The sequence below is a fragment of the Castor canadensis genome, chromosome 12 (genome assembly GCF_047511655.1).
Source record: "Castor canadensis chromosome 12, mCasCan1.hap1v2, whole genome shotgun sequence".
NCBI classification, from domain to species: Eukaryota; Metazoa; Chordata; class Mammalia; order Rodentia; family Castoridae; genus Castor; species Castor canadensis.
In genome coordinates, this window is record NC_133397.1 from 64,583,028 (window position 1) to 64,608,411 (window position 25,384).

At 41.3% G+C, this 25,384-nt stretch overlaps 1 protein-coding gene across 2 annotated transcripts in view; it reads right to left on the reverse strand.

Moving 5' to 3' along the window:
* Nucleotides 1–25,384, reverse strand: part of Slc4a5 (solute carrier family 4 member 5) — a 135,393-nt gene that overhangs the window by 47,612 nt on the left and 62,397 nt on the right. For both annotated transcript variants that reach the window (XM_074050025.1, XM_074050026.1), the window contains 5 exons: nt 12,633–12,793; nt 11,665–11,820; nt 10,332–10,427; nt 3,094–3,149; nt 54–211 (listed from right to left, as the gene is read on the reverse strand). In XM_074050025.1, the coding sequence (XP_073906126.1) occupies nt 54–211; nt 3,094–3,149; nt 10,332–10,427; nt 11,665–11,820; nt 12,633–12,793 (627 nt within the window). The remainder of the gene's footprint in view (nt 1–53; nt 212–3,093; nt 3,150–10,331; nt 10,428–11,664; nt 11,821–12,632; nt 12,794–25,384) is intronic.

Sequence of the window (25,384 nt, forward strand, 5' to 3'; positions counted from 1 at the left end):
ATGGATAGCTGGTCCTCTAAGCATGGGCATGGTGGTAGATTTCAGCCACTCACCTGGTGGGAACAGGCACCTCAGTTACTCCTCCCAGCATGGCAGACTGGATGAGACGCACAAATGCAATGAATGGCTGGTCCAGGAAGTCTACCTCACCCACAAGCACATTGGAAGCTTCTGAGTCCTTGGGGATCTTCTTCATAAATTTGTTTTTCCGCTGCTTAGAAAGAGGGAAATGAGATACCCAAGAATATTCTACATGTTCTTACTCCCCTTCAGACTACACTGGAGGACTCTTTTTTTTGTGGCACTGGGATTTGAACTCAAGACTTTATGCTTACAAAGCAGATGCCCTACCACTTGAGCCACACATCCAATCAATTTTGCTCTGGTTATTTTGAAAATGAGGTCTTACAAACTATTTGCCCAGGTTAGCCTCATACCTCAATCTTCTTGACCCCAGCCTCCCAAGTAGCTAGGATTACAGGTGTGAGCCACTGGTGCCCGGCTGGAGGTCTAATTTAAAAAAAAAAATCTACCAGTGGTTCTCAAGAGACTAAAAGAAATAACCAGATATTCTCCCCAATTTAACAGATGAGGAGACACAATGTTGGTTAACCCCAGAGATCAATTAAGTCTTCATAGGTGGGAAAGATCTGGCAGTGACTTGACCTGAAAGCACTCAACTGATGTGTGGGTTGAGGGGTTACAGAAGAGCCAGGTCTCACCTGCAGTCTCCTTCACCAGAGCAGGCAGGAGGCTTAGTACTTATAGGCCAGCTTCCTAAACTACCTCTCTCTGCCTTTGCCTTTGGTGACAGAGAGAAGGAAGAGGCCTGCTCTGATGCTCAGAGTAGAGACCCTGTTTTTCCTCTGCTTCCTGTGAACCAGGAAGCTAGTGGCAAAGAAGAGTGAGCCAAAAAGAGTCTCCAAGTCTGCAGGAGACTTCCATGCCCCTAAATCACCCCAAGGGTACTATCCTAGGAAACTTACAACTTCCAAGACTTTCCAACTGAGACTATCAAGGTGGCCTATCTCCAGTCCCTCTGACTAGTGTCTGTCCAGGGAAGGAAAGTTAAATAGACAGAGTGACAGGGTCTCATATGACAGGTATTGGACAAATTCTTTGCCCAAATTTATTCCCACTCTGTGTTTATGACCATTTTTCTTGGTTCTTCTTTTTTTTTTTTTTCAATGCTGGAGTTTGAACTCAGGGCCTACACCTTGAGCCACTCCACCAACCCTTTTTTGCGATTTTTTTTTTGAAATAAGGTCTCTTGAACTATTTGCCCAGGCTAGCTTCAAACTGTGATCCTCCTGATCTTTGCCTCATGGGTAGCTAGGATTACAGGCATGAGCCACTGGCACCTGGCTCTTGGTCTTCATTCATGATGAAAATACCCTAGGGATGGTTACTTACAAATTCTTCTTAGAATGAATAACTTTTCAGATTTCTTTGCCTCTGGACTGTGAGGGGATGGACAAGACATAGATGACTTTGTAGGAGGAAGGAAGGGAAAGCTTGAGGAAGGCACGGATGGTTTTGGTCTATAGTGGCTGTCATAGGGTGGAGGTCAGTTCTTTTTTGTTTGTTTTTTTTGAGACAGGGTCTTGCTATATAGTTCACCCTGACCTTGGACTCACTGTATAGGCTGAGTGAAGATCTGGGTCCCTGTGTCTTTTCCTGTCCCTGTGGAGGGGTCAGTAGTAGGTATGGGCAGGACCACTTTTGTGTCCACAACTGTATCCTGATTCAGCTCTTGAGGGAGGAGGAGTAAACACTAGACTGGGTGACCTACCAGCATGAGGAACAGCATGTGAGCTAGGACCGAACTCTTACAATCTTTTAAATCCAATAGGGGAAAAAAACTAATTCCACCCAAGCAATCAGAAAATACCTCCAAAGAGGTTAATACAGTGAGAATAAGCAAGGACAGTTGACAGGAAGGCCAAGAACCATCAGGCTTAAAAAGTCCCTTTGCCCCAGGCACAGTCAGTTCAGTAATAAGCAGTGTTCTTTAGGATGAAGGTCTGGGTGTGCCAAGGCAGCCACTGTCACCATGACAACTCCATGCCCAGGGGCATCAGGCTTGTGGGGTGGTGGTTCAGGAGACAGGAGGAGAGTTGGGGTAGGCAGGAACACCATGGAGAACAAGGTTTTCAAAGCAACAACACTGCACAGTGGCTCAATCAATTCACTTGTAATCCAGGAGAGAGGAGGAATTATAACTGGGCCTTGCTCCTACCTTGTAGGTTGTGACATGTTTGGTCAGAAAGTCTGGGTGGTGACATCCCCAATATGGGGCATGCTGTTATTGTACTCATCCTGGCTTGGCCACAACGTAAACATGGGCTTGTCCAACCAGGACCCCTGACTCCACCTCTTGAACCCCCAAAGACATTGCTCTGCAGGGTAGTTACTGCAGCATGGAGATGCTGTGTGAATCCCCCTGACAGGGGGTGGCATAGAGTTCAGCTTTGCACAAGCAAGCATTGTAGAAAGATGCCTCTGGTTTGCACCTAAAGAGCACTCACTGGCATACAAACCCCTGATGCCACAGATACTGAGAAGCCGCACTGGGTGTCAGTCATGAGAACCAGACACTAGTACCAGGTGCTAGGTTCTAGTCCCTAAATTGAGGAAGCACTGCCTGGTAAAAATGATGGCTGGTATTATTACATTGTACATTTACTAAAATAGGTTATGAAAGCTTTTTACACTAGATTTTGCTTCTGTACTGTGGCTCCACTGTTCAAAAGCATGACTGTAATAATGTGTGTTCCTCTCCAAATATGTCAGAGCACTTACTGGTTCCTAAAGTACTCTCAAATGAATGCTCTGGAGTCAGACTGCCCGGGTCAAGTCATGGTTCTGCCACCATTCAGTAGTATGGACTTGGGCATGTTATTTACCTGCTTGTAGCCTCAATGTTCTCTCATCAGGATATGGCATGGGACCAGCACCTAGAACTCAGTCAGTACCAAGGGCATTCCTGGGGACTGTCACTCCTGTCTGCCTACAGAGGCTCTTTGTCTCTGAAACCAAAGGCTTCTTTCCTGCCTTAGCTCTCCATTGCAACCAGGTACAGGGCTCTCCTACCTGGTCTGTGTTTAGGGTGCGGGAGATGTCATTCATGCTTCTGCTCTGCAAGTGACCTAGAAGAGAAGGAAAAGAAGGTCCTTGAGGGGAAGCCAGGTTTTGTAGGTCCTTTCACTTTGATCCCTAATTCATGCTTCTCCCATGTTCATAGCTAAAGCAAGACTCCTTCCCCCTTAAGCTAACATCCTTTTGTTCTTCTCTTCAATGGTACTTTCTTTTTTTATTTTTATTTTTATTTTTTTATTATTCATATGTGCATACAATGATTGGGTCATTTCTCCCCCCTGCCCCCACCCTTTCCCTTACCACCCACTCCACCCCCTCCCTCTGCACCCCACCCCTTCAATACCAGGCAGACACTATTTTGCCCTTATCTCTAATTTTGTTGAAGAGAGAGTATAAGCAATAATAGGAAGGAACACAGGTTTTGCTAGTTGAGATAAGGATAGCTATACAGGGAGTTGACTCACATTAATTTCCTGTGCATGTGTGTTACCTTCTAGGTTAATTCTTTTTGATCTAACCTTTTCTCTAGTTCCTAGTCCCCTTCTCCTACTAGCCTCAGTTGCTTTTAAGATATCTGCTTTAGTTTCTCTGCATTGAGGGCAACAAATGCTAGCTAATTTTTTAGGTGTCTTACCTATCCTCACATCTCCCTTGTGTGCTCTCGCTTTTATCTTGTGATCAAAGTTCAATCCCCTTGTTGTGTTTGCCCTTGATCTAATGTCTGCATATGAGGAAGAACATACGATTTTTGGTCTTTTGGGCCAGGCTAACCTCACTCAGAATGATGTTCTCCAATTCCATCCATTTACCAGCGAATGATAACATTTTGTTCTTCTTCATGGCTGCATAAAATTCCTTTGTGTATAGATACCACATTTTCTTGATCCATTCGTGAGTAGTGGGGCATCTTGGCTGTTTCCATAACTTGGCTATTGTGAATAGTGCCGCAATAAACATGGGTGTGTGGGTGCCTCTGGAGTAACCTGTGTATATCCCCAAGAGTGGTATTGCTGGATCAAATGGTAGATCAATGTTTAGCTTTTTAAGTAGCCTCCAAATTTTTTTCCAGAGTGGTTGTACTAGTTTACATTCCCACCAACAGTGTAAGAGGGTTCCTTTTTCCCTCGCATCCTCACCAACACCTGTTGTTGGTGGTGTTGCTAATGATGGCTATTCTAAACAGGGGTGAGGTGGAATCTTAGTCTGGTTTTAATTTGCATTTCCTTTATTGCTAGAGATAGTGAGCATTTTTTCATGTGTTTTTTGGCCATTTGAATTTCTTCTTTTGAGAAAGTTCTGTTTAGTTCACTTGCCGATTTCTTTATTGGTTCATTAGTTTTGAGAGAATTTAGGTTTTTTTGTTTTTTTTTTCATTTTTCTTTTATTATTCATATGTGCATACAAGGCTTGGTTCATTTCTCCCCCCTGCCCCCACCCCCTCCCTTACCACCCACTCTACCCCCTCCTGCTCCCCCCCTCAATACCCAGCAGAAACTATTTTGCCCTTATCTCTAATTTTGTTGTACAGAGAGTATAAGCAATAATAGGAAGGAACAAGGGGTTTTGCTGGTTGAGATAAGGATAGCTATACAGGGCATTGACTCACATTGATTTCCTGTGCGTGGGTGTTACCTTCTAGGTTAATTCTTTTTGATCTAACCTTTTCTCTAGTTCCTGGTCCCCTTTTCCTATTGGCCTCAGTTGCTTTAAGGTATCTGCTTTAGTTTCTCTGCATTAAGGGCAACAAATGCTAGCTAGTTTTTTAGGTGTCTTACCTATCCTCACCCCTCCCTTGTGTGCTCTCGCTTTTATCATGTGCTCATAGTCCAATCCCCTTGTTGTGTTTGCCCTTGATCTAATGTCCACATATGAGGGAGAACATACGATTTTTGGTCTTTTGAGCCAGGCTAACCTCACTCAGAATGATGTTCTCCAATTCCATCCATTTACCAGCGAATGATAACATTTCGTTCTTCTTCATGGCTGCATAAAATTCCATTGTGTATAGATACCACATTTTCTTAATCCATTCGTCAGTGCTGGGGCATCTTGGCTGTTTCCATAACTTGGCTATTGTGAATAGTGCCGCAATAAACATGGGTGTGTGGGTGCCTCTGGAGTAACCTGTGTCACAGTCTTTTGGGTATATCCCCAAGAGTGGTATTGCTGGATCAAATGGTAGATCAATGTTTAGCTTTTTAAGTAGCCTCCAAATTTTTTTCCAGAGTGGTTGTACTAGTTTACATTCCCACCAACAGTGTAAGAGGGTTCCTTTTTCCCTCGCATCCTCGCCAACACCTGTTGTTGGTGGTGTTGCTAATGATGGCTATTCTAAACAGGGGTGAGGTGGAATCTTAGTCTGGTTTTAATTTGCATTTCCTTTATTGCTAGAGATAGTGAGCATTTTTTCATGTGTTTTTTGGCCATTTGAATTTCTTCTTTTGAGAAAGTTCTGTTTAGTTCACTTGCCCATTTCTTTATTGGTTCATTAGTTTTGAGAGAATTTAGTTTTTTAAGTTCCCTATATATTCTGGTTATCAGTCCTTTGTCTGATGTGTAGCTGGCAATTATTTTCTCCCACTAGGTGGGTGTTCTCTTCAGTTTAGAGACCATTTCTTTTGATGAACAGAAGCTTTTTAGTTTTATGAAGTCCCATTTATCCATGCTATCTCATTTATCTATGCTTTCTCTTAGTTGCTGTGCTGCTGGGGTTCCACTGAGAAAGTTCTTACCTATACCTACTAACTCCAGAGTATTTCCTACTCTTTCCTGTATCAACTTTAGAGTTTGTGGTCTGATATTAAGATCCTTGATCCATTTTGAGTTAATATTAGTATAGGGTGATATACATGGATCTAGTTTCAGTTTTTTGCAGACTGCTAACCAGTTTTCCCAGCAGTTTTTGTTGAAGAGGCTGCTTTTTCTCCATCGTATATTTTTAGCACCTTTGTCAAAGACAAGTTGGTTATAGTTGTGTGGCTTCATATCTGGGTCCCTATTCTGTTCCACTGGTCTTCATGTCTGTTTTTGTGCCAGTACCATGCTGTTTTTATTGTTATTGCTCTGTAATATAGTTTGAAGTCAGGTATCGTGATACCTCCTGCATTGTTCTTTTGACTGAGTATTGCCTTGGCTATTCGTGGCCTCTTGTGTTAACAGTAGATTTTTCAACCTCTTTAATGAATGTCATTGGAATTTTGATGGGAATTGCATTAAACATGTAGATTACTTTTGGGAGTATCGACATTTTTACTATGTTGATTCTACCAATCCATGAACATGGGAGATCTCTCCACTTTCTATAGTCTTCCTCAATCTCTTTCTTCAGAAGTTTATAGTTTTCCTTGTAGAGGTCGTTCACATCTTTTGTTAGGTTTACACCTAGGTATTTGATTTTTTTGAGGCTATTGTAAATGGAATTGTTTTCATATATTCTTTTTCAGTTTGTTCATTATTAGGTATAGAAATGCTAATGATTTTTCTATTGATTTTATATCCTGCTACCTTGCTGTAGCTATTGATGATGTCTACAAGCTTCTGAGTAGAGTTTTTTGGGTCTTTAAGGTATAGGACCATGTCATCTGCAAATAGGGATATTTTGACAGTTTCTTTACGTATTTGTATTCCTTTTATTCCTTCTTCTTGCCTAATTGCTCTGGCTAGGAATTCTAGTACTATGTTGAAATAGGAGTGGAGATAGTGGGCAACCTTGTCTAGTTCCTGATTTTAGAGGGAATGGTTTCAGCTTTTCTCCGTTCAGTATAATGCTGGCTGTAGGTTTGTTATATATAGCTTTTATAATGTTGAGGTAGTTTCCTTCTATTCCTAGTTTGCTTAGAGCTTTTATCATGAAATGGTGTTGGATCTTATCAAAGGCTTTTTCTGCATCTATTGAGATGATCAAGTGGTTTTTGTCTTTGCTTCTGTTAATGTGGCTTATTACGTGTATTGATTTTCTTATGTTGAACCACTCCTGCATCCCTTGGATGAAGCTTACTTGGTCGTGGTTAATAATCTTTTTGATGTGCTGTTGAATTCGGCTTGCCATTATTTTGTTGAGGATTTTTGCATCAATGTTCATTAAGGAGATTGGCCTATAGTTCTTCTTTTTGGAGTTGTCTTTGCCTGGTTTTGGGATAAGTGTAATACTGGCTTCATAAAATGTGTTAGGCAATTTTCCTTCCCTTTCTATTTCATGGAATTTTAAGGAGGGTTGGTATCAGTTCTTCTTTAAAGGTCTGATAGAATTCAGCAGAGAATCCATCAGGTCCTGAACTTTTCTTTTTGGGGAGACTCTTGATTGCTGCTTCAATTTCATTTTGTGTTATAGATCTATTTGGGTGATTAATATCCTCTTGGTTCAGTTTTGGATGATCATATGTATCTAGAAATCTGTCCATTTCTTTAAGATTTTCAAATTTATTTGAATATAGGTTCTTGAAGTAGTCTGATGATTTCTTGGACTTCCATGGTATTTGTTTTCATCTCCCCTTTTGCATTCCTGATTCTACTAATTTGGGTTTTTTTCTCTCTTCATTTTAGTCAGGTTTACCAGGGGTCTGTCGATCTTGTTTATTTTTTCAAAGAACCAACTTTTTGTTTCATTAATTCTTTGTATGGTTTTTTTGGTTTCTATTTTGTTGATTTCAGCTCTTATTTTTATTATTTCTCTCCTTCTATATGTTTTTGGATTTGCTTGTTCTTATTTTTCTAGGAGTATGAGATGTATCATTAGGTCATTGATTTGGGATCTTTCAGTCTTTTTAATATATGCACTCATGGCTATAAACTTTCCTCTCAGGACTGCCTTTGCTGTGTCCCATAGGTTCCGGTAGGTTGTGTTTTCAGTTTCATTGACTTCCAGGAACTTTTTAATTTCCTCTTTTATTTCATCAATGATCCATTGTTCATTAAGTAATGAGTTATTCAGTTTCCAGCTGTTTGCATGTTTTTTGTCTTTACTTTTGTTGTTGAGTTCTAGTTTTATTGCATTGTGATCAGATTCAATGGTACTTTCTTGAATAAGTCATTAAATTTCAGGTTCCACATCTTCTTTTTTGCTTCTCAATCAATTGCTCTTTGGTCTCTACCCACTGGCCCCACCTTCTTGACTTCACCAAGATGTCTATTTCAGGTGCTGGCTCTGTACCAGGCCTAGGAAGGACACAGATGCATTTTCAGATGAAGTGCCAGGTGTCACTAAGCTTGGAATTTATTGCTGACAGAGACCAGTTTCATCTCTGACCTCTAAGACCCAAGACAGGGTGGGATATAGGGCGGTAGAGTGAAGGAAAGTGGTCTCCCTGTGGGAGAACAGTGACAGTGTATTAATTAATCTGCCAATAGCTCTTTCCTCTGGAAATCAGCTCTCATTTCCCATTACCAGCCATTCTAGTGAACACTCTCAGACCCATGATTTCTTGGCTTTTGGGCAATAGTCACTCTTTGCTTCTAGAACACTGCTCTCATTGGCTTTCTTCCTCTTGTTTTCATCTTAGAATCCTCTCCTGCTTGCCTCTTCTTGAGGTCCTGTCTTTTCCTTCCTCCCTCTTTGGTCAATCATATCCATTCCCACTACTTATATAGCACGTTTGGTCTGATGACACCCAGGATGGATATCTAGTCTCTTTTCTGAGCTCCAGGCACATTGGAACAGCTTCATCTTGTACCTCAAACTCATTGTGTTCTTCCAAATCATTCCCCCACAGATCCTACTCCACTCAAAGCTCTCTTCCTCCCACCCACCACCCATTCAGAGAGCAATCTGGGAGTCAGCCTGGCTCCTCCCTCTTCATCACCCCTTACTTCCCACTAGTCATTACATTCTGCCTCAGTTCTTCCTCTCCTTTTCTGAACATGGGCCCTTTATCTTGCTTCCAGTCTTGCTCTCTTTTAGCTTTTTTTTTTTTTCTCAGATAAACATCTGATCATGACATATTCCTGCTTCGGCTTCTCAGGGGTCCCCATTACTTTCAGAATATCATCTGGGTTCTTTGACTTGGCGTGCAAGGCCCTCTTCCATTGATCCTCTCTTCTTCTTAACCTCAATACACCTAGTGAACTGAATCAATCTTCTTTCCCTTGATAGCTCCTTCCCTTTGCCTCTTGTCTGTGTCATTTGTTGAGAACACTCTCTTCCTTTCTGGGAAACATGTCCCAAGGAAGGGAAATGTTTTATTTATTTATTTAATAAATTTATTCTTCAAGAGTCAGTTTTGTCTCTCCTGGCTGGGCCTTCCTCATTGCAGTCTGTTCACTGGGTCACCTCTGGGAGGACTGCAAACCTGAACTGTAAAACTGTAGCTCACACAAAGTGTAAGAGTAATCTCTTACTCATGCCTCTTGTCTGAGCCCCCCCAACTAGCAGTAAGTTTCAGACAAGAGGCACCTCACACATAGTGGTAACTGAGTAGGTCTTCCCAAAGCCTCTTTCTGCCTACTGACTACTGCTCCTTAGCAGCCTTACATAGAATAACAAGGTCAGGGGCATCTAAGAGGACTTGGGTCTTAGGACAGAGAGAAAAGACTGGAGCAGATACCTCCTCTAGCAGAGGCCTGCTGTTGCACCCAGCTCATTCCTCCAGTCTGGTCAAGGTCCTGGGCTGTACTTATTCCTATTTTAGTAAAAGTAATAAAAGGAAAATACTCCTTCCTTTTTCTGTTCATTTTCTAAGATCTTTCTTTTCTTTCCTCAACTTGCCTGATTGTTTGCCCTGATGAATTATACCAAAAGGCCTGTCTGAGACCTTTTACCTCATGGCCCTCCCCCACTACTAATTAATTCCTAGCAAACAGGGGCCTATGACTCTGTCCACATCTTTTCTTCATGGTGATATGACACTGTCACCAGTAACAAGAATGCTATCTGACTTCCCCAAGGGGAAAAGGACTAGGCCTGTTTTTAATTCCATTTCTAGAAAAGCTTCACGCCAGAAACTGGGCAAGTGATTTAGTGAAGACAAAGTTGTGCACTAAGATCAATATGCCTAGAACATAGGGTTGGAGTTGACTATGCCTGAAATTGATTTAGGGCTGCATTTTTCAGAGGAATTATTTGGAACATTATGGTAGTAAGTCAGCCCTGAGAGAAGCCTAGGTTTTGAGTAAAGTTAGATTTCTCCTGGTGATGTCCTGAGAATTCTAGATAGATCATGGGCTCTATAAAAGGTGAATTTTCTACAGCTGTCACAGGCAGGTCAAAGCTGTCACTGAAGGGCAGAGAACACACTCACACAGATGTCCGTAATTTGTGCTTTGCTGCATCCTCAGATCCTCGGTGGAGCGATGTAGACTTGGGCCAGCCACAGGGCTCCGGGCAGGACTGCGATCTGGGAGGAGGAACAGAATGAACTTGGCTCCACAGATTGGCTTCTGGTGCAATGCAGCCTCTCGGGCTAGCTCTGTACCCACATACAGTTGCTTCAACTAAACAAAGCCAGGCTGCAAGAAGTGTCTCCTTCCCAGGAAGAACTTTTTGTTTGTTTATTTGTTTGTTTGTTTTGGAAGAAAGTTAATAGTCTGAATAAGATTACAGAGAAAATATTTGTACTGTTGAAAGCAGATAGATACACAATTGACCAAACTGAGATAGATACACAATGGGATTAAATTGGTGTCAGGTATAGTGGACTGCCTGGGCCCAATGCTGATTCCAGCACTTACTGGCTGTGTGAACTCTCTGTGCCTCAGGCATCTCATGTGGGAATGAGGAGAACAGTGTCTACACAACAGGTTATTAAAAGGATGAAATGAATTCACATAGGACGAGCACTCCTAACAATGCCTAGAGCATGGTACGTGCTATGTGTATATCTGCTGTTCTGAACGCTAAACCCTTTCCTGTTTTTACACAATCCATTTAAAGAGATTCCTTAAGCGTTCTTCATTTAATAATATTATCATCTTTGTTCTGGTTCCTGTGTTTATCTGTCAGGTTCATCAGGGCCAATGTCTCCAGGCATCTTAACTCAGATACTAAGGATGGAGGGCTAGAGGTGAGCAATCCATTCTCCTTTAATGGCCTCAGGCTCTGCTGATCAGAATGACACTAGCTACCAGGTTTATAGGCCCTGGCAACTTTGAGGTAAAGCCAGCTACTTCACCTGTTCCATTTCTGCTGAGGCTCTTGGCTCCTCTTGAGGGTTAAATGGGAAGCTCAGGCCTTTTCTTAAACAAGCCATCCTTACAGGTGTTCCTAGATACCAGGGAATTTTCTAACCTGCCTCTTTTTCCCAGGCTACACTCTGGACTAATTAAATCTATCCTGTCCAAGATGGAGCCAGGCATAAGACACATTTCAAGCCCCCAAGTGATTGTAATGTGCAGTCCAGGTTAAGCATCAAATCTTCCTAGGGACTGTTCTACTCTGATGGTGGGATCATTGGGGCATGACTGGAGTCCCCGGAGGCCTACCAGAGAATGAGGCTGAGGAATCCCCAGAACCTCTGAGTTTCTCCAGGATCATGAAGTCAGACACTCCCAGTCACCAAAGTAGGCTTACCTGGGCATGAGGGACTGACTCTAGCACCTCAGGCCCAATGCCCACCAGCAGATAGCCCAACTCACTTGTGGTGGAGGAGACTGACTTTCCAATGTCTACTAAGGAGCGATGGATGGGCTTCTTGGTTTGATGACGATGCTTCCTCAGGAGGACATAGCTGACTTGTTCGCGGAGCTCTGGCCGCAGAAGCCCATCCTCAATCTGCTTCTCAATGACATCATCTGAGTGGAAAACAAGCACACTTGGTCCATGGGGGGCAGAAGGAACCCAAGGTGTGGGGTCTTTAGTTTCACCTATTTTTAGTGGTATGGAAAGTGAGCTAAAGGTGACAGGGAATGTGGAAATAGTCCTTAGCTTTGCTGTTAACTATGGAAACCTGGGCACATCACAAGTCTCTTCATGTACAAGGGTGCATGCATGTCTCAACAGATATGCATGTGTGTATAGAAGTCTCTGCTCTTTCTATCAATGTTGTGAAAAGTAAATGTAATAATACATTTGAAAGTGTCCCCAGAAGCATAAAAGAACTGTGTTAAAAGGTTTTAATACTAAAATTAAATATACTTAAAAGTATTTTGAGCAAAATATATCTGAAAAAAATCAAATGCCCTAGGACAAAATTGATAGAAATTTTTAGATAATAAGACAAGCTACTTCCTCTTTCTGACTTTCTGACACTCCACTAAATGGGAGTGAGTTTCCTAAAGATGAATGATCATCCATTTTCCCCTGAAAAGAAATAGGTTGCCATGGCAACAAGTATCTTTGACCATGCTAGGAGTTTTTGCTGCAGTGCAGGACAGCATTTCAGAGGATGATCCTTTTCTTGCTATTAGAGCTCTACATGGTACTGAAACTTGGAGTGGCTAAGACACCACCTGCCAAGCACCAGAGACAAAGCTGGTCTCTGCAGAATCAGGCAGGCATCAGGAATGGGCCAGTCACATGGACTTGCAGGTGGGAACCAGCTGGGGAGAGCTACCCTGGTTTACCGGGACCACAGGAGAGGTGCCTGCAGTGACCCCTGTCTCACCTATGATCTGTGGTAAGGATCCACTATCCAGATCCAGCAGCACTGTCCCCGTCTGCAGGCAGGTACGGAGCTCAAAGAGGCTATGCAGGGACAGCGTGGACACGTGGGGCTTGCTCCAGCGTTCGCCTCCTTCCTCTACCTTTTCTTCAAATTTTATCCACCTGGGAGGGGTAAGGATAGGGCTCAGTATGGCACGTGCCATCAAGAGTAGGCCCTACCAGTCCCTTCAGCAGATGTAGGTTTGAGGGCACATGTTGTTGGAGGCTCACATACAGAGGCTCTCCTGGGGATGTCTTTACTCTGTTCCCACAACACCTAATACTGTCATGCTAAAGACAAGGTGGCCTCCAAGGAATGGAGGGATCTTTCTGGGGTGATAGAAGTGTTTTAAAATAGCAACGTGGTGATAGTCGCATAACTCTGTACATTTACTACAAATCACTTAACTGTACACCTACAATGAAACATTTGTTTTTTAAAGTCTCAACTGGAACATGGTTACCTAGGCTGGTCACCCTTGAGTGTTAAGCTGATTTGCTGGGAGCAGGGAATGTTCCATGACAAAAAGTATTTCCCCCAGTTCTGCTACCAAGGTCTGAGATTTCCATGTTTTTCACTATTGATTTTGACTCTGAAAGTTCAGGTTAAAGTCTAAATGTCATTTGGAGAAGGAAAGAACTTAAACCAGGAATGTATAGGAATTTGTCACTATCATATAGGATTTGCCATATAGGAAAACTGGGAATCACAGCCTGGGTGGAGGTGATGAGTGGGAAGGCCATAGAGAGCAGGCAGAGGCAGCAGCTGACCATGCCTCCCTATCAGAGGCAGGTCCATTCAGCCTGGAGAGTTCCCAGGGGAGCAAGGCATCCTGGCTGCAGATTTCTAGCCCACTTTTGTAAGATGTCAACCTCAAATTAGTGGGTAGCTTCCATCTGTCCCAGTCGAAATCTTAAGGGAGTATTTCGTGACCATGACTATCTAAAGGACCATGACTTAGATATAAAGGTTCAGATGGTTGAGGAAAGTTTTAAAAAGAAAAGCTGAATAGGACACAATTTAGTAGATATAAAACCTTGTTGTTGAAAAGCCTGACTAATGTGATTCCAGGTTAGATATAAACAACGAAACCAATGGAACAGCCCAGAAGCAGATCTGGACATCCGTGAGAACTTGAGTTTTGATGGAGTTATTTAAAAGGCAACCAGTCAAAAAGTAAAGAAAGTTTTAAATCCTTACTTTTTCATCAAACACAATACTAAGTTCTTCATGGATTAAAGTCTAAACATAAAAAATAAATCTAAAGGGGATGGAGGTATCACTGCCTGACAACTGTGAAGCCTGAGTTCAAACCCCAATACCACCAAAAAAATCTATAAACAAAAATGTAAATGTATTAGAAATGAATATATGAGAGTATCACATTCCTGGAGAATATTGTGGAAAAAGATGTCCTAAACAAGATATAAAACCATAAAGGAAAATTTTACATATTTAATTACATAAAAATAAAACAAATGAAAACTTCTGTATAAAAAAAGATATTAGATAAATTCAGAGAAAAGTAATGTTTCAGGAAAAATACTTGCAAGAGAGCATCAAAAGACTCATATTTATTAGAAGGCTCTTTCAAATTAATAAAAAGAATCTCAGATTATTAAATAGAAAGTGAATAATTCTGAAAAGAAATGAAAATGACCAATAAAAAAAATAAAAAGATGCTCAACTTTACTAGTAATCAAGAGCTTTTAAATTTCTACAAGTGAAATAACATTCTTCATTTCTCATATTGGCAAAAATTAAAAAGATAGACAACTCTTATGTTGGTGCAAACATGGCCACTCATGTACTACAGCTCTAATGGCACAGCCTTCTTAATGTGGGCTGCTCCTTTTCTTGGTTAGTGTGTATGCCTTGACCCAGTGGCTCCATTTCTAGTGGATTATAATAGGAATACAATTACATATCTGCATGCTCACTAAAGCTTAGTAGTGGTGAAGAACCATTTTCCAGTGGAAGCAAAACATCAATTCTGCACATCCACGCTGTAGAATAGCCTCCATAGGAAATAAAAAGTATGAGGATGAACTACACATCCAGACAGGAGGGACACTACTGTTCTACTTTACGAAAAAGAAAAACATACACGTGTGTGTGAATGTATATACCTACACATACATGTCTGAAAATGTCCAGCAAACTTTTCTGGAAGGACTCTTGTCAAATGGTTAACAATGATTATTTATGAGCAGATATGTGGGATTGTTGAGAAGTCAAGATTTAAGAGACTTCACTACACAAAACTAATTAGTGTAGTAAGAGCCCAGTCTGTGGAGCAAGAATCCCACTGGTGGACCTCAAGTAAATTCCTTAATCTCTTACTGCCATTGTTTTCTTCAGGAAGAATAATAGTATACAACAAGTAGTGTGCTGCCTGGCATAGAAGACACATTCTGTTAGTGTTTGCTATTAAGTTAAAAATAAAAAATATTACCTTTTTTTTTTCAGTGCTAGGGATCAAACCCAGGACCTTACACATGCTAGACAAGTGGTCTTACCATGAGGTATACTCCAACCCATGGTATTATTTTTATGACCTTAAAAACAATAAAAAAAAAAGAGAGCAAAATCATCCAAGGCTCTCCCAACTAGAAGACCTCATGGTTGATATTTATGACTACCATACTAGATCTCCACATGCATGTATGTGCATATGCACATGCTTGTGTTAACTTCACATGGATGACACCACAAGGGTCATAAGGACAGAACATCTAATGGACTTCCTTTCATCTCTGTAAATGTTCATATCATTTTATAAAGTCCTTTAGTACTCCATTTTCCCATAATTGATGTGAACAGTTGGTAGATAGTTATGTTATTTCTAATTATTCCTTCTTATAAGCAGCCTTGGCTCCTGCTCAATAATTTTTAAGACAATTCTCAGAAGGATTTCTGTACACTTTTTCTTTTTTGGTGGCACTGGTATTTGAATTCAGGGCCTTGTGCTTATATGGCAGGCACTCTACCACTTTAGCCAAAGTTCCAGCCCTTTTTGTTGTAGGCATTTTTCAAGTAGGGTCTCACATTTATGCTGGGGCCAGCCTGTACTGAGATTCCCCTAGTTATGCTTCCTGCTTAGCTGAGATCATAGGCATGTATCATTGCTGTGAACTCTTTGCCCAGGCTGGCCTTGAACCTTGATCCTCCTGATCTCTGCTTCCTGAATAGCTAGGATTGCTGATGTGAACCACTGCACCCAGACAATTTTCTGTACATTTTTATATTCATGATATACATTGTCAAACATTCTTCAGAACTATGTCAATGTACACTTCCCACAGTGTGCATGAGCCCTCACATTTTGCTAAAGTCTCTCAAAATAGTATTTTCATTTGTTTTCATCTCTGTTCATTTGGTAATTGAAAAATTATACACTTGCATTCTTATGATTACTAGTAAGATTGAACTTCTTTTCCTTGATTTCCTTTTCCTGTAATTCTGACTTTGCATTATCAGAGCTTAAGTCTCAATCAAATACATTTATTTGAGACAGACCATCAGGCAGTCAGCAGGCCCTGTGCAAAGATTAGATGGACACAAATAGGGAGACTTATTGAATGAGGCCTAGAAGTGAAGACCTGAAACATGGGGGCTAGAGGCAAACCAGACACTTCCCTTGGAGACTTACCAATTTTCAGCTGACTTTTTTTAATGGAGAAGTCTGTTTGGGGGAACATCATTTAAATTATGGTAGATCCATGTTTGTATGATACCAAGAGTGAGGTTTCCCTACAGGTTGTATTAACATAAGGGTTTTCAAAGACAAGATCAGTGGATGAGACCAAATGTTTTGGTTGAGAGGATGCTCAACTTTTCTCCTATTCAGATCGTGTTCATACATACACACAAACACGCACACTTTGCTCAAAAATACACAATATAAGAGCCCAATACTTCAATATTTTGGGCATGTAATAAATTGTGTGTACTTTATTCTGTTAAAAAAAAGTACACAAGATATGCTGTCACCTTGTTACTGAAGACCTTCTGCTATTCCATGACTTTACCCCATCTACCCAAAGTTGTGATGTGGCCCAGTACATGAGGCAGCTTGGATCGACTGTTCTCTTCATTGTTTCACAAATGAAATGCCCTGTGCCAGATATTCTAGGCAGCTTTCTCTTCTGCTATCCCATGCTTCAATCTTCTGATTACACAAACACAACTCCAGCTGGCAGTTGTGTGTGACAGCATGCCTCCTCTTTGAAGTGTCCTTTATTAACTGCAAACAGCATAAACAAGCTATCCTCTCTGCCTCCCAGGACTTCAATTATTTGTACTGTGTTAGGCACACACCAGACAGTAGTTCCATCTACACATAGACAAGGGCACTAACCTACTGGAGCATAGTCTCCAGAAAAGCAAAGTTACCTGTCTCTAAATTCAAGACAATGCCAGAACTAGACAGTACTAATAGAATACCAAAATCTAATGAGACCCAAATCTCTAGTCCCTTTTGCAACTATTGTGGGAATCTAGATGATTCCCAAGCTTGCAACCTGGAACTTAGTTTTATATTTTTAATGACTACAGCTAGAAATTTATTTTACTTTCTTCTTGAGTGGCATAAAGAAACAAGGAGGAACGAAGATTTAAATTAGAGTTTTCCAACCTTGACAGTCCATTAGAATTACCTAGAAAGATTGTAAAAATATGGAGGCCTGGATATTTAACTCACAAAGAGGGCATCCTGGCCATGGAAGCTACCAGGCTATTTGTGCCCTAGGGATGAGGAGCCCTTACCCTTTAGCTATATAGACCTGTGTGATTCAAGGATAGTTGGATTTGCCTGGTCCAAAAGCAGGCAAACATAACCTTGCACACATGGGTCCTATTCTGCTTATGCAAAAGGGAGCATGGCCTCTTTCCCTTAGGATTAACTCAGACAACACCAGATGAAGGGGCAAAGTAGGCTCTCCAAAATCACCTTTCTAGCATGGTCACTCTGTGCTTTAGTTTTCCTAATTTTATGGTGGGGGTCTATGTACAGTACAGTATAACAGTGCATCTCAAACTCTAACGTGTATGGGAATTTTGTCAAAATGCCAATTCTAATCATCAGGTCTGGGATGGGGTCCAAGATCCTACATTTCCAACAAGCTGTCAAGTGTTTGTTCCCAATTCTGCTGGTCTGCAGATTATTTCTGAGTATTACGTAGAATGCCCTATTTCCTCCTTCCCATTACATAGCTAGAGCGTCACTTCTTCCACTAGTCTTCCTGTATGTATTCTGCTTATTTCACCTTTAACAAACACCTTGGGTAGTGGCTCTCAAACTGAAGCACACAGTGGGACAGTTAGAGGGCTTGTGAAAGTATAAATGATTAGGTTCTACCCTAGAGTTTCTCATTCAGTGTCTGGAGTTTGGGGAAGGTTTTTAGGAATTTCAGGTTGGATCCCCAGCACCATAAAAAAAGATTTGTTTTGAACATTTTGGAGGGGTGTGGTGGCACACACCTATAATCCAAGCACTAGAGAGGGTAAGGCTGGAGGATCATGAGTTCAGGGCCAGCCTGGGTCTTGATGTCCAGGTCATATCCTAGACCACATTAGATTAGCATATCTGGGGTGGGCCCTAGACAATGCTGTACTGCAGATTGTTCTAGGTAAAGTTCCTCACTTCTCAGGCTCAGACTCTAAAATAACAATTAATTGTAGTCAATTCTGCTTTCTGGTTGTTTTGGTATATTACAAATACCAAATAGACATTAAGCTCCTTGAGGACAGAGACATTGTTTCTAGTGTCGTGTCCCCTGCCCAAACTGGCCCTTGTTAACTGCAAGGGAAAATAAAGGAGGGGAGACTGTCACCTAAAAGTTATTTAAAAGACATATCTTCTGAGCCATTGGGTGAACCAATAGTATTTTTAAAAAAAAGATTAGCTGATCTGGGAAAAGTGGACACTGTCTGAATAATTTGATGAAGTAAAGGAACTTCTCTTTTTTCTTTTTAAGTATGAGTTATTATTATGGTTATGTTAAAAAGAGCCCTTATCTTTTAGCAATGCATAATGAAGTGTATACAGATAGAATAATGTGGTAGCTAGAATTTGTGTCAACATGATCTAGTCTGTACATCTGGAGCAGTGGGAGGGGGCCATGAGACAAGATTAGCCCTGAGTTAGTTCCTAACAGTTGAAACTGAGTGATGGGCACATGTATGTGTGTTTGTGTGTGTGTGTGTGGGTGCATTCTACTACTTACTACTTTTGTATAACTCTGAGTTTTCCGTAACAAAACACTTAAACATTGTCTAAATTGAATAAAGGAATGGATTTTTTTAAACTCTCTGGCCAAAGCCAAGCTTAAAAGCTCATGGAAGCCTGATAAAATGGTTAATGTAATCCCAAACAACTCATTGCAAAGTGACCTTTATATCATAGTTGGCTTCAAAAAGTGGGGAATTAGAGTTGGAGAAGCAGGTCAAGTGGAAAGAAAATCTCTGAGTTGGAAAGAGACTTTTAGGGACTTTGTCCAGGCCTTGGCAGTGGCATAGCCTCTGTCTCTGTACATGCTACAGGAGGGCACCATCCGCCCCTTTCTTGGCTGGAACAGAGCTGAACGCAACCTAGAAAAGTCACATGTCACAGAAAGCAGCTCTCTGTCACGCAGAGGGAGGTCTAGAACTGAGTCCTTTTCTGTGCCCAGTAACTTGGTCACAGATGCTATTAGAGGTTGCTGCTGTTCCAGTAATAACAAGAACAGGAGAATGTGTCACGGGGCTAGCTACCAGATACAGCCAAAATCAAACCATGGGATGTATGAAGAGGAGGCTCTCCTTCCAGAAGGGTCTATAAAGGCTAAAACCCAAGAAACCTGAATTTAATTCCCTACTCAGCTTATTTGAATGCTCCTGTCCTGGCTAGACTAAGTATTGGCTGTCTCAACCTTGATTACATTGGGATCTTCTGAGAACTTTTTACAAATTCCAAAATCCAGGCTGACCCTCAAACCAATTAAATCAGAATCTCAGGGAACAGGGAATCATACACTAGTATTTCTTTGAAAAGAAAAAAAGAAGAATTGGCCTTTATATGAGAGCAAAACCTGAAGACTACATGTAGACACTGTGGTCAGAAGGAAGATCCTTTCTTTCTGTACTTATTTTGCATATCATTATCATTAAATTGCATCTTGGTTAGTATCTTTACAAAAAAAATTCCCCTTTGGATATTCTAATTTTAAATATTTTTAATGTAATTTTCTGTATTATACAATCTTTAGTGTTAAGGCTATGTTGCCTCTAAACATTTGTTTTAAGAATTATATATTTGTGTGAATTTATTTATTTATTGGTGGTACTAGAGTCTGAACTCGGAGCTTTGTGCTTGTGAGGCAGGTGTTCTACCACATGAGCCATACCTCCATTCCTTTTTGCTCTGGCTATTTATGAGATAGGATCTCATTTTTACTCAGGCCAGCCTGGATTGCCATCATCCTATTTTATGCTTCCTGCCTTAGCTGGAATAATAGGTGTATACCACCACACCCAGCTTTTTCCATTGAGATGCAGCTTCATGAATTTATTGTTTGGGGTGGCCCTGAACTGCAGTCCTCCCAATCTCACCCTCCCAAGTAGCTTGAATTACAGTCATGAGCTACCAGGGCCTGGCATGAATTTACTTTTTTTTTTTTTGGTGGACCTGGGGTCTGAACTCCCAGCTTTGCACTTGCAAAGCAGGTGCCCTACCACTTGAGGCACACCTCCAGTCCATTTTGCTCTGGTTATTTTGGAGATGGGGTAAGGGGGGTTGCATGCCCCCTGCCTGGGATGACCTTGAACCACGATCCTCCTGATCTCAGCTGCCCAAGCAGCTAGGACTACAGTTGTGATCCACCAGCACCCAGCTATGAATTTACTTCTTAAATACGTCAAGTTTACTCAACTAAAATTTATAAAGCCTACACCCACACTGTAGACCCTGTCTAGGTGGCACCACTGACTTTATGTTGTAACTCTCCCACTTCATCCCATCACCAATCATCAGAAAGCTTGACTTCCATATATTAGTTACAAAGTATCAAGGCATGTTCTTGCTTTCTACCTAAAGCCTGTTTGTAATAAATTTTGTGACTTTAACAGATTCACTTCTTAAAAATAACATTATTTTTTTCTCCATTACCCAGCAAAGCTAGTTAGTTTCACATATGAGTCCTGACAGTACCTTGAATTTCCCAGCAGAAATTGAAAATCTGTGTTAATTCACTTATGAGACAATTTTAAATTTTTCTAGAGATGTTTGAGGAAATATCAAGTACTTCTGGGTTCTGTTTTTGACAGTGGGACCAAGAAATAACCAATGGAAAGAAATTTTTTCAAAGTAGAGCACCTAAGAAAATTCTGGCCCATTCTTATAATTTACTTGGCAAATTCACACTACATAAAGCACATGCATAAAAATATATATGTGAAATAATGCAGTAAGTTGTGTCTACAACCAATTAAAGCCACACATATGATGTACATGTTCACAAACCAAACTTGCAATATTATAAAGTATAAAAGACTGAGTGAGCAGCCATGGTCAAGTGTCAACACTCATATGGAGAAGTTTAGAAGATAGTAGGAAGGACTGATAAGCATCAGAAAGGTCTCACAGGCCTGATAGGTATCCATCCACCCTAGTGTAGACTTCAAAATGTGCCTTTTTACTATTACAGGTATGATCAGGTCCACAGGTGATGACTAATAGTAACAAGGGCTGATGTATGAACTTAAATGTAACTTAATTAACAATGAGATTTACAGTAGTTATAGGAGTTACTCTCATCCTTCAGCCCACACATCTCTTTACAATAAACAGAGGTACAGGGAAAGTCAAATTGTTATCAGAACATTGTTGAGTATAGTATCAGGATGAGGAACATTAGTTAACTGATTCAAGTGTTTAATAAACTCAATAAAGGTGCCTAAAAGTCTCCACCTATAAATATGAGACAAGCCTGAGACTGGGACCAGACAGGTGGAGCCCTCTATCTTAGACTATTCTAGAAAGAACGTGCTTTTTTCCATGGCTGACCAGCTCACTGTGATTGAAAGCCTTTCCTTTTGCTGGACCAGGAATCTTTGGCATTCCAGGACAACCACCCCTCCCTAAAAAGTGACTGGCTGGTGGGATGGGGTAGAGATGTGGCATTCTAGGGAGCTGTGGCAAATGGAGTGGGGGTGGCCTCTGCTCCAGGCAGAGGTGCCCATGCACCAGCGGAGGGGTCCATCATGCCACATATGTATTCATTTAGGGGTGAGAGGATCCTGCAGCTAAGTGGATGCCATCAGACAAAGCTAGTGGTAAATTCTGAACAGTCTCCTTCAGGAAAAAACTTCTGGAACCAAACCTCTCTGAGGGCCACTTGTCTATGTGTGCAGGAGGTATCTGTAATTACCCATCGGACTTTCAGTCATAGACTTGTCAGTCTCCCAGGGTCTGCTGGCACCATCTCCTTCCTGCTCTAAGGAAGAGGCTTGCTCCTCCACCTTTATGCCCTCTCTCCCACCTCTGCTATTCAGGGTCCAGACACCTCTTCCAGGAGGCAAGGCCTCGGCTGGGGAGAACACTCTTTCCCCTGACTCCCATTGGCCTTCATGTCATTATCACATAGCACTTACTAATATCCACAATGGTTAAAGCTCGATGAGCACTTTCTAGGTGCCAGATGCTGTGCTAAATATATGACATGTATTATTTCTCATTTAACCCTCAAATCTATCCCATTGCACAGATGAGGAGACTGAAACCTTAGAGGACAGTAACCTGTCCAGGCCATGTGGATTATAAGAGACAGAGTTTGAGAGCAAGATCGTGACTCTAGAGCCTGTGTCCTGGGTCTTAGTAATCTGTGTTTATGAACACATGCCTTCCTTATACACTAGACCAGGGGTTGGAAAACCATGCCCTTATACTACAAGAGCTCACAGCCTGTTTTTATATGCCCATCTAGCTAAGAATGGTTTTTACATATTTAAATAGAGACAGGGTCTTGTTATGTAGCTTACACTGGCCTAGAACGCTCAACCCTCCTGCCTCAGCCTCACCACCCTCCAGAGCTGGTATTACAGGGATTATAGGCATGTACCACCATGCCCAGCTACTATATATTTAAAGGGTTGCAATAAGAGAAGAGGAGAGAGAAGAGGTGATTAGTGGGACTTTTTTGCCTGAAATGTTTTCTATCTGGCCTTTAATAGAGAAGTTTGTCAAAATCTGTGCTAGATCATTAGTAATTTGAGAATATTGTAGATTCTTACTTTACTCATTTTAGTTCTCTCACAGACCTAACACACATTCTTTCAATTATTATTAGGATGAAAAAGAAAGGTGAAGGTAATATAACCTTTCTGAAGTTCTGTTAGACACAGAGGGTAGAGCTGCCCTCTTTTCACTGATCTAGAGGCTGATATAATGGTGGGGTGGCATCAGATCTCCACAGGTGCCATCTCCTCCAAAGGGAGAATGAGTTTGAAAAACTACCACCTATACTGTGTTGGGCAACTGAACCTGAAAATCCTGGTCAGCTGGTGAAGTTGCTCAAATGGTAGAGTGCCTGCCCAGCAAGTGTGAGGCCCTGAGTTCAAACCCTAGTACCACCAAAAAAAAAAAAAAGAGAGTTTGCTGGGTGCTGGTGGCTCATGTCTGTAATTCCAGCTACTCAGAAGGCAGAGTTCAGGAGGATTATGGTTTGAAGCCAGCCCAGGCAAATAGTTCCCAAGACCCTATTTCAAAAAAACCCATCATGAAAAAGGGCTGGTGAAGTGGTTCAAGGTATAGGCCCTGAATTCAAGCCCCAGTACTGAAAAATAAATAAATAAATATTTTAAAATGAAAGTCCTGGCTGGCATTAAAGGTATGACTGAAGCCAGGATTGATTACATGAAGATAATGTCTCTACCACTACAGTGTGTTAAAGACCTATTTGATGTGTCTGCTTGGCCATCCATCCATGGGATGTGCTTCCCAGGACATGGGTCACAGTGATGGTATAGTCAAAGTTGGACAGATTAGAGTCTTACTGAAAAATATGGAATCAGGAGCCAAGCATGGTGATGCATGCCTATAATCCCAGTACTTAGGGAGGCTGAGGCAGTAAGATCAGGAATTCCAGTTCAGCCTAGGCTACATAATGAGATCCTATCTCCAAAAAAAAAACAAAAGAAAGAAAGAATTGGGAATGAGGATAAGTCACTGACTGTGGGATCCTCCCCTGAGTAGAGTAGATATAAATATGGACACTGAGGACTGGCCAAGGGCAGAGACAAGCAGAAGAAACCCACTGTCAAAGGGTAAAGAAGAAGCTCTGAGAAAAGAAGAAACCAGAAGCAGGAAAGAGGGCAGGCTGACTTCCCAGGCTCAGCCCTTGGGCAAATTGACTGCTCAGGGTACCATGAGGTCATCCAGTTTAAATTAGCTTGATTAGGCCTCTGTTACTTCTCAGGAGGGGAAGAACCCCACCATCAGACCATGTCTTCCATACCAAGTTCATTTAATTGTCAATCCATATTTTATCTATATATCTATATAGATTAAAAACTTATTTTTATCTATCTATATATAGAGAGAAAGATAAAAATGTATTCCTTACCTGCATTGCCATGTCCTGACAGTGAGTGGCATTTCTCTCTTGCTTGATCATTGGACCCAGTTCCTGACAGCTCACTTGAGTTTACTGTATGAGCTGGAGCTGGACACACCAGATGGGGGCACTTGACTTCAGCATAAAGTGATGTTGCCAAAAATATTCAGAGTATGTGTGGAAGAAGACTGTTCCTCTGGCTTCTCTAATGTCAAACAGCTCTGATCCTAACCAGATGGGAAACATAGCCACCCACATCAGTGGGTAGACCTTGTTTTGATTCTAAGCTGTACAAAATAGTTTTTTTGAGACAGTAAGAGAAATCTGAATTTACTGAGACATAATGACACCGTGTTTGTATTTATAACAAATCTAATTTCATAGAGATGTGTACTGAAATATTCATGATATCTGGGATTATTTTTAAAATACTCTAGCACAAGCAAACAAGACAAAATTCCTAAATGCAAACAAAAAAATGGTAGCAATAAATAAATATTAGTCATTGATGAAGCTGAGTGTTAGATACATGAAGATTCATTATATTATTATCTCTATTTTTTGTGTCTGTGATTTTCCACAATAAAAAGCTTATATATAGACATGGCTATAGATAGAGATAGAGATAAAAATATGGATAGGCAATTAAGTGGAGGTCTTGGCAAGAAAGTGTTCTGATGGTAGGGTTCCTCACCTCCTGACAATGGCAACTAAAGAAGCTATTCAAGGATGTTTTTGGTGAGGCCCACCCACCAGGGGTTCTGAGGAGCTGGCAGCCAGTCACACCCATGAGAAGAGCTCTGTTGAGTATTCCAGTCCCTGCCATCTCTCCTCACTTCACTTCCTATCATACTAACATGCTAACTAATCCAATCTTATCAACCTGAGTCAATCTTGTGATGGCCTTTGATCACAGTTTGGCTGTCCCCATGGGTGTGGATGGGTACTACTTTAGACTGACCTGCAGGACCTTTGAAGATCTCTCATGTAGCCTGGCTTCTAGCTCTGCTGACTGTAAATGATCACTAAGTCTCTGGAGGGAGCAAGAGTCCCAAGCATAGCCCCCATTATGTGTTCTCACAGCTAGCAAGTGAAAGTCCTGGCTGGAACCCAGGACCTCTT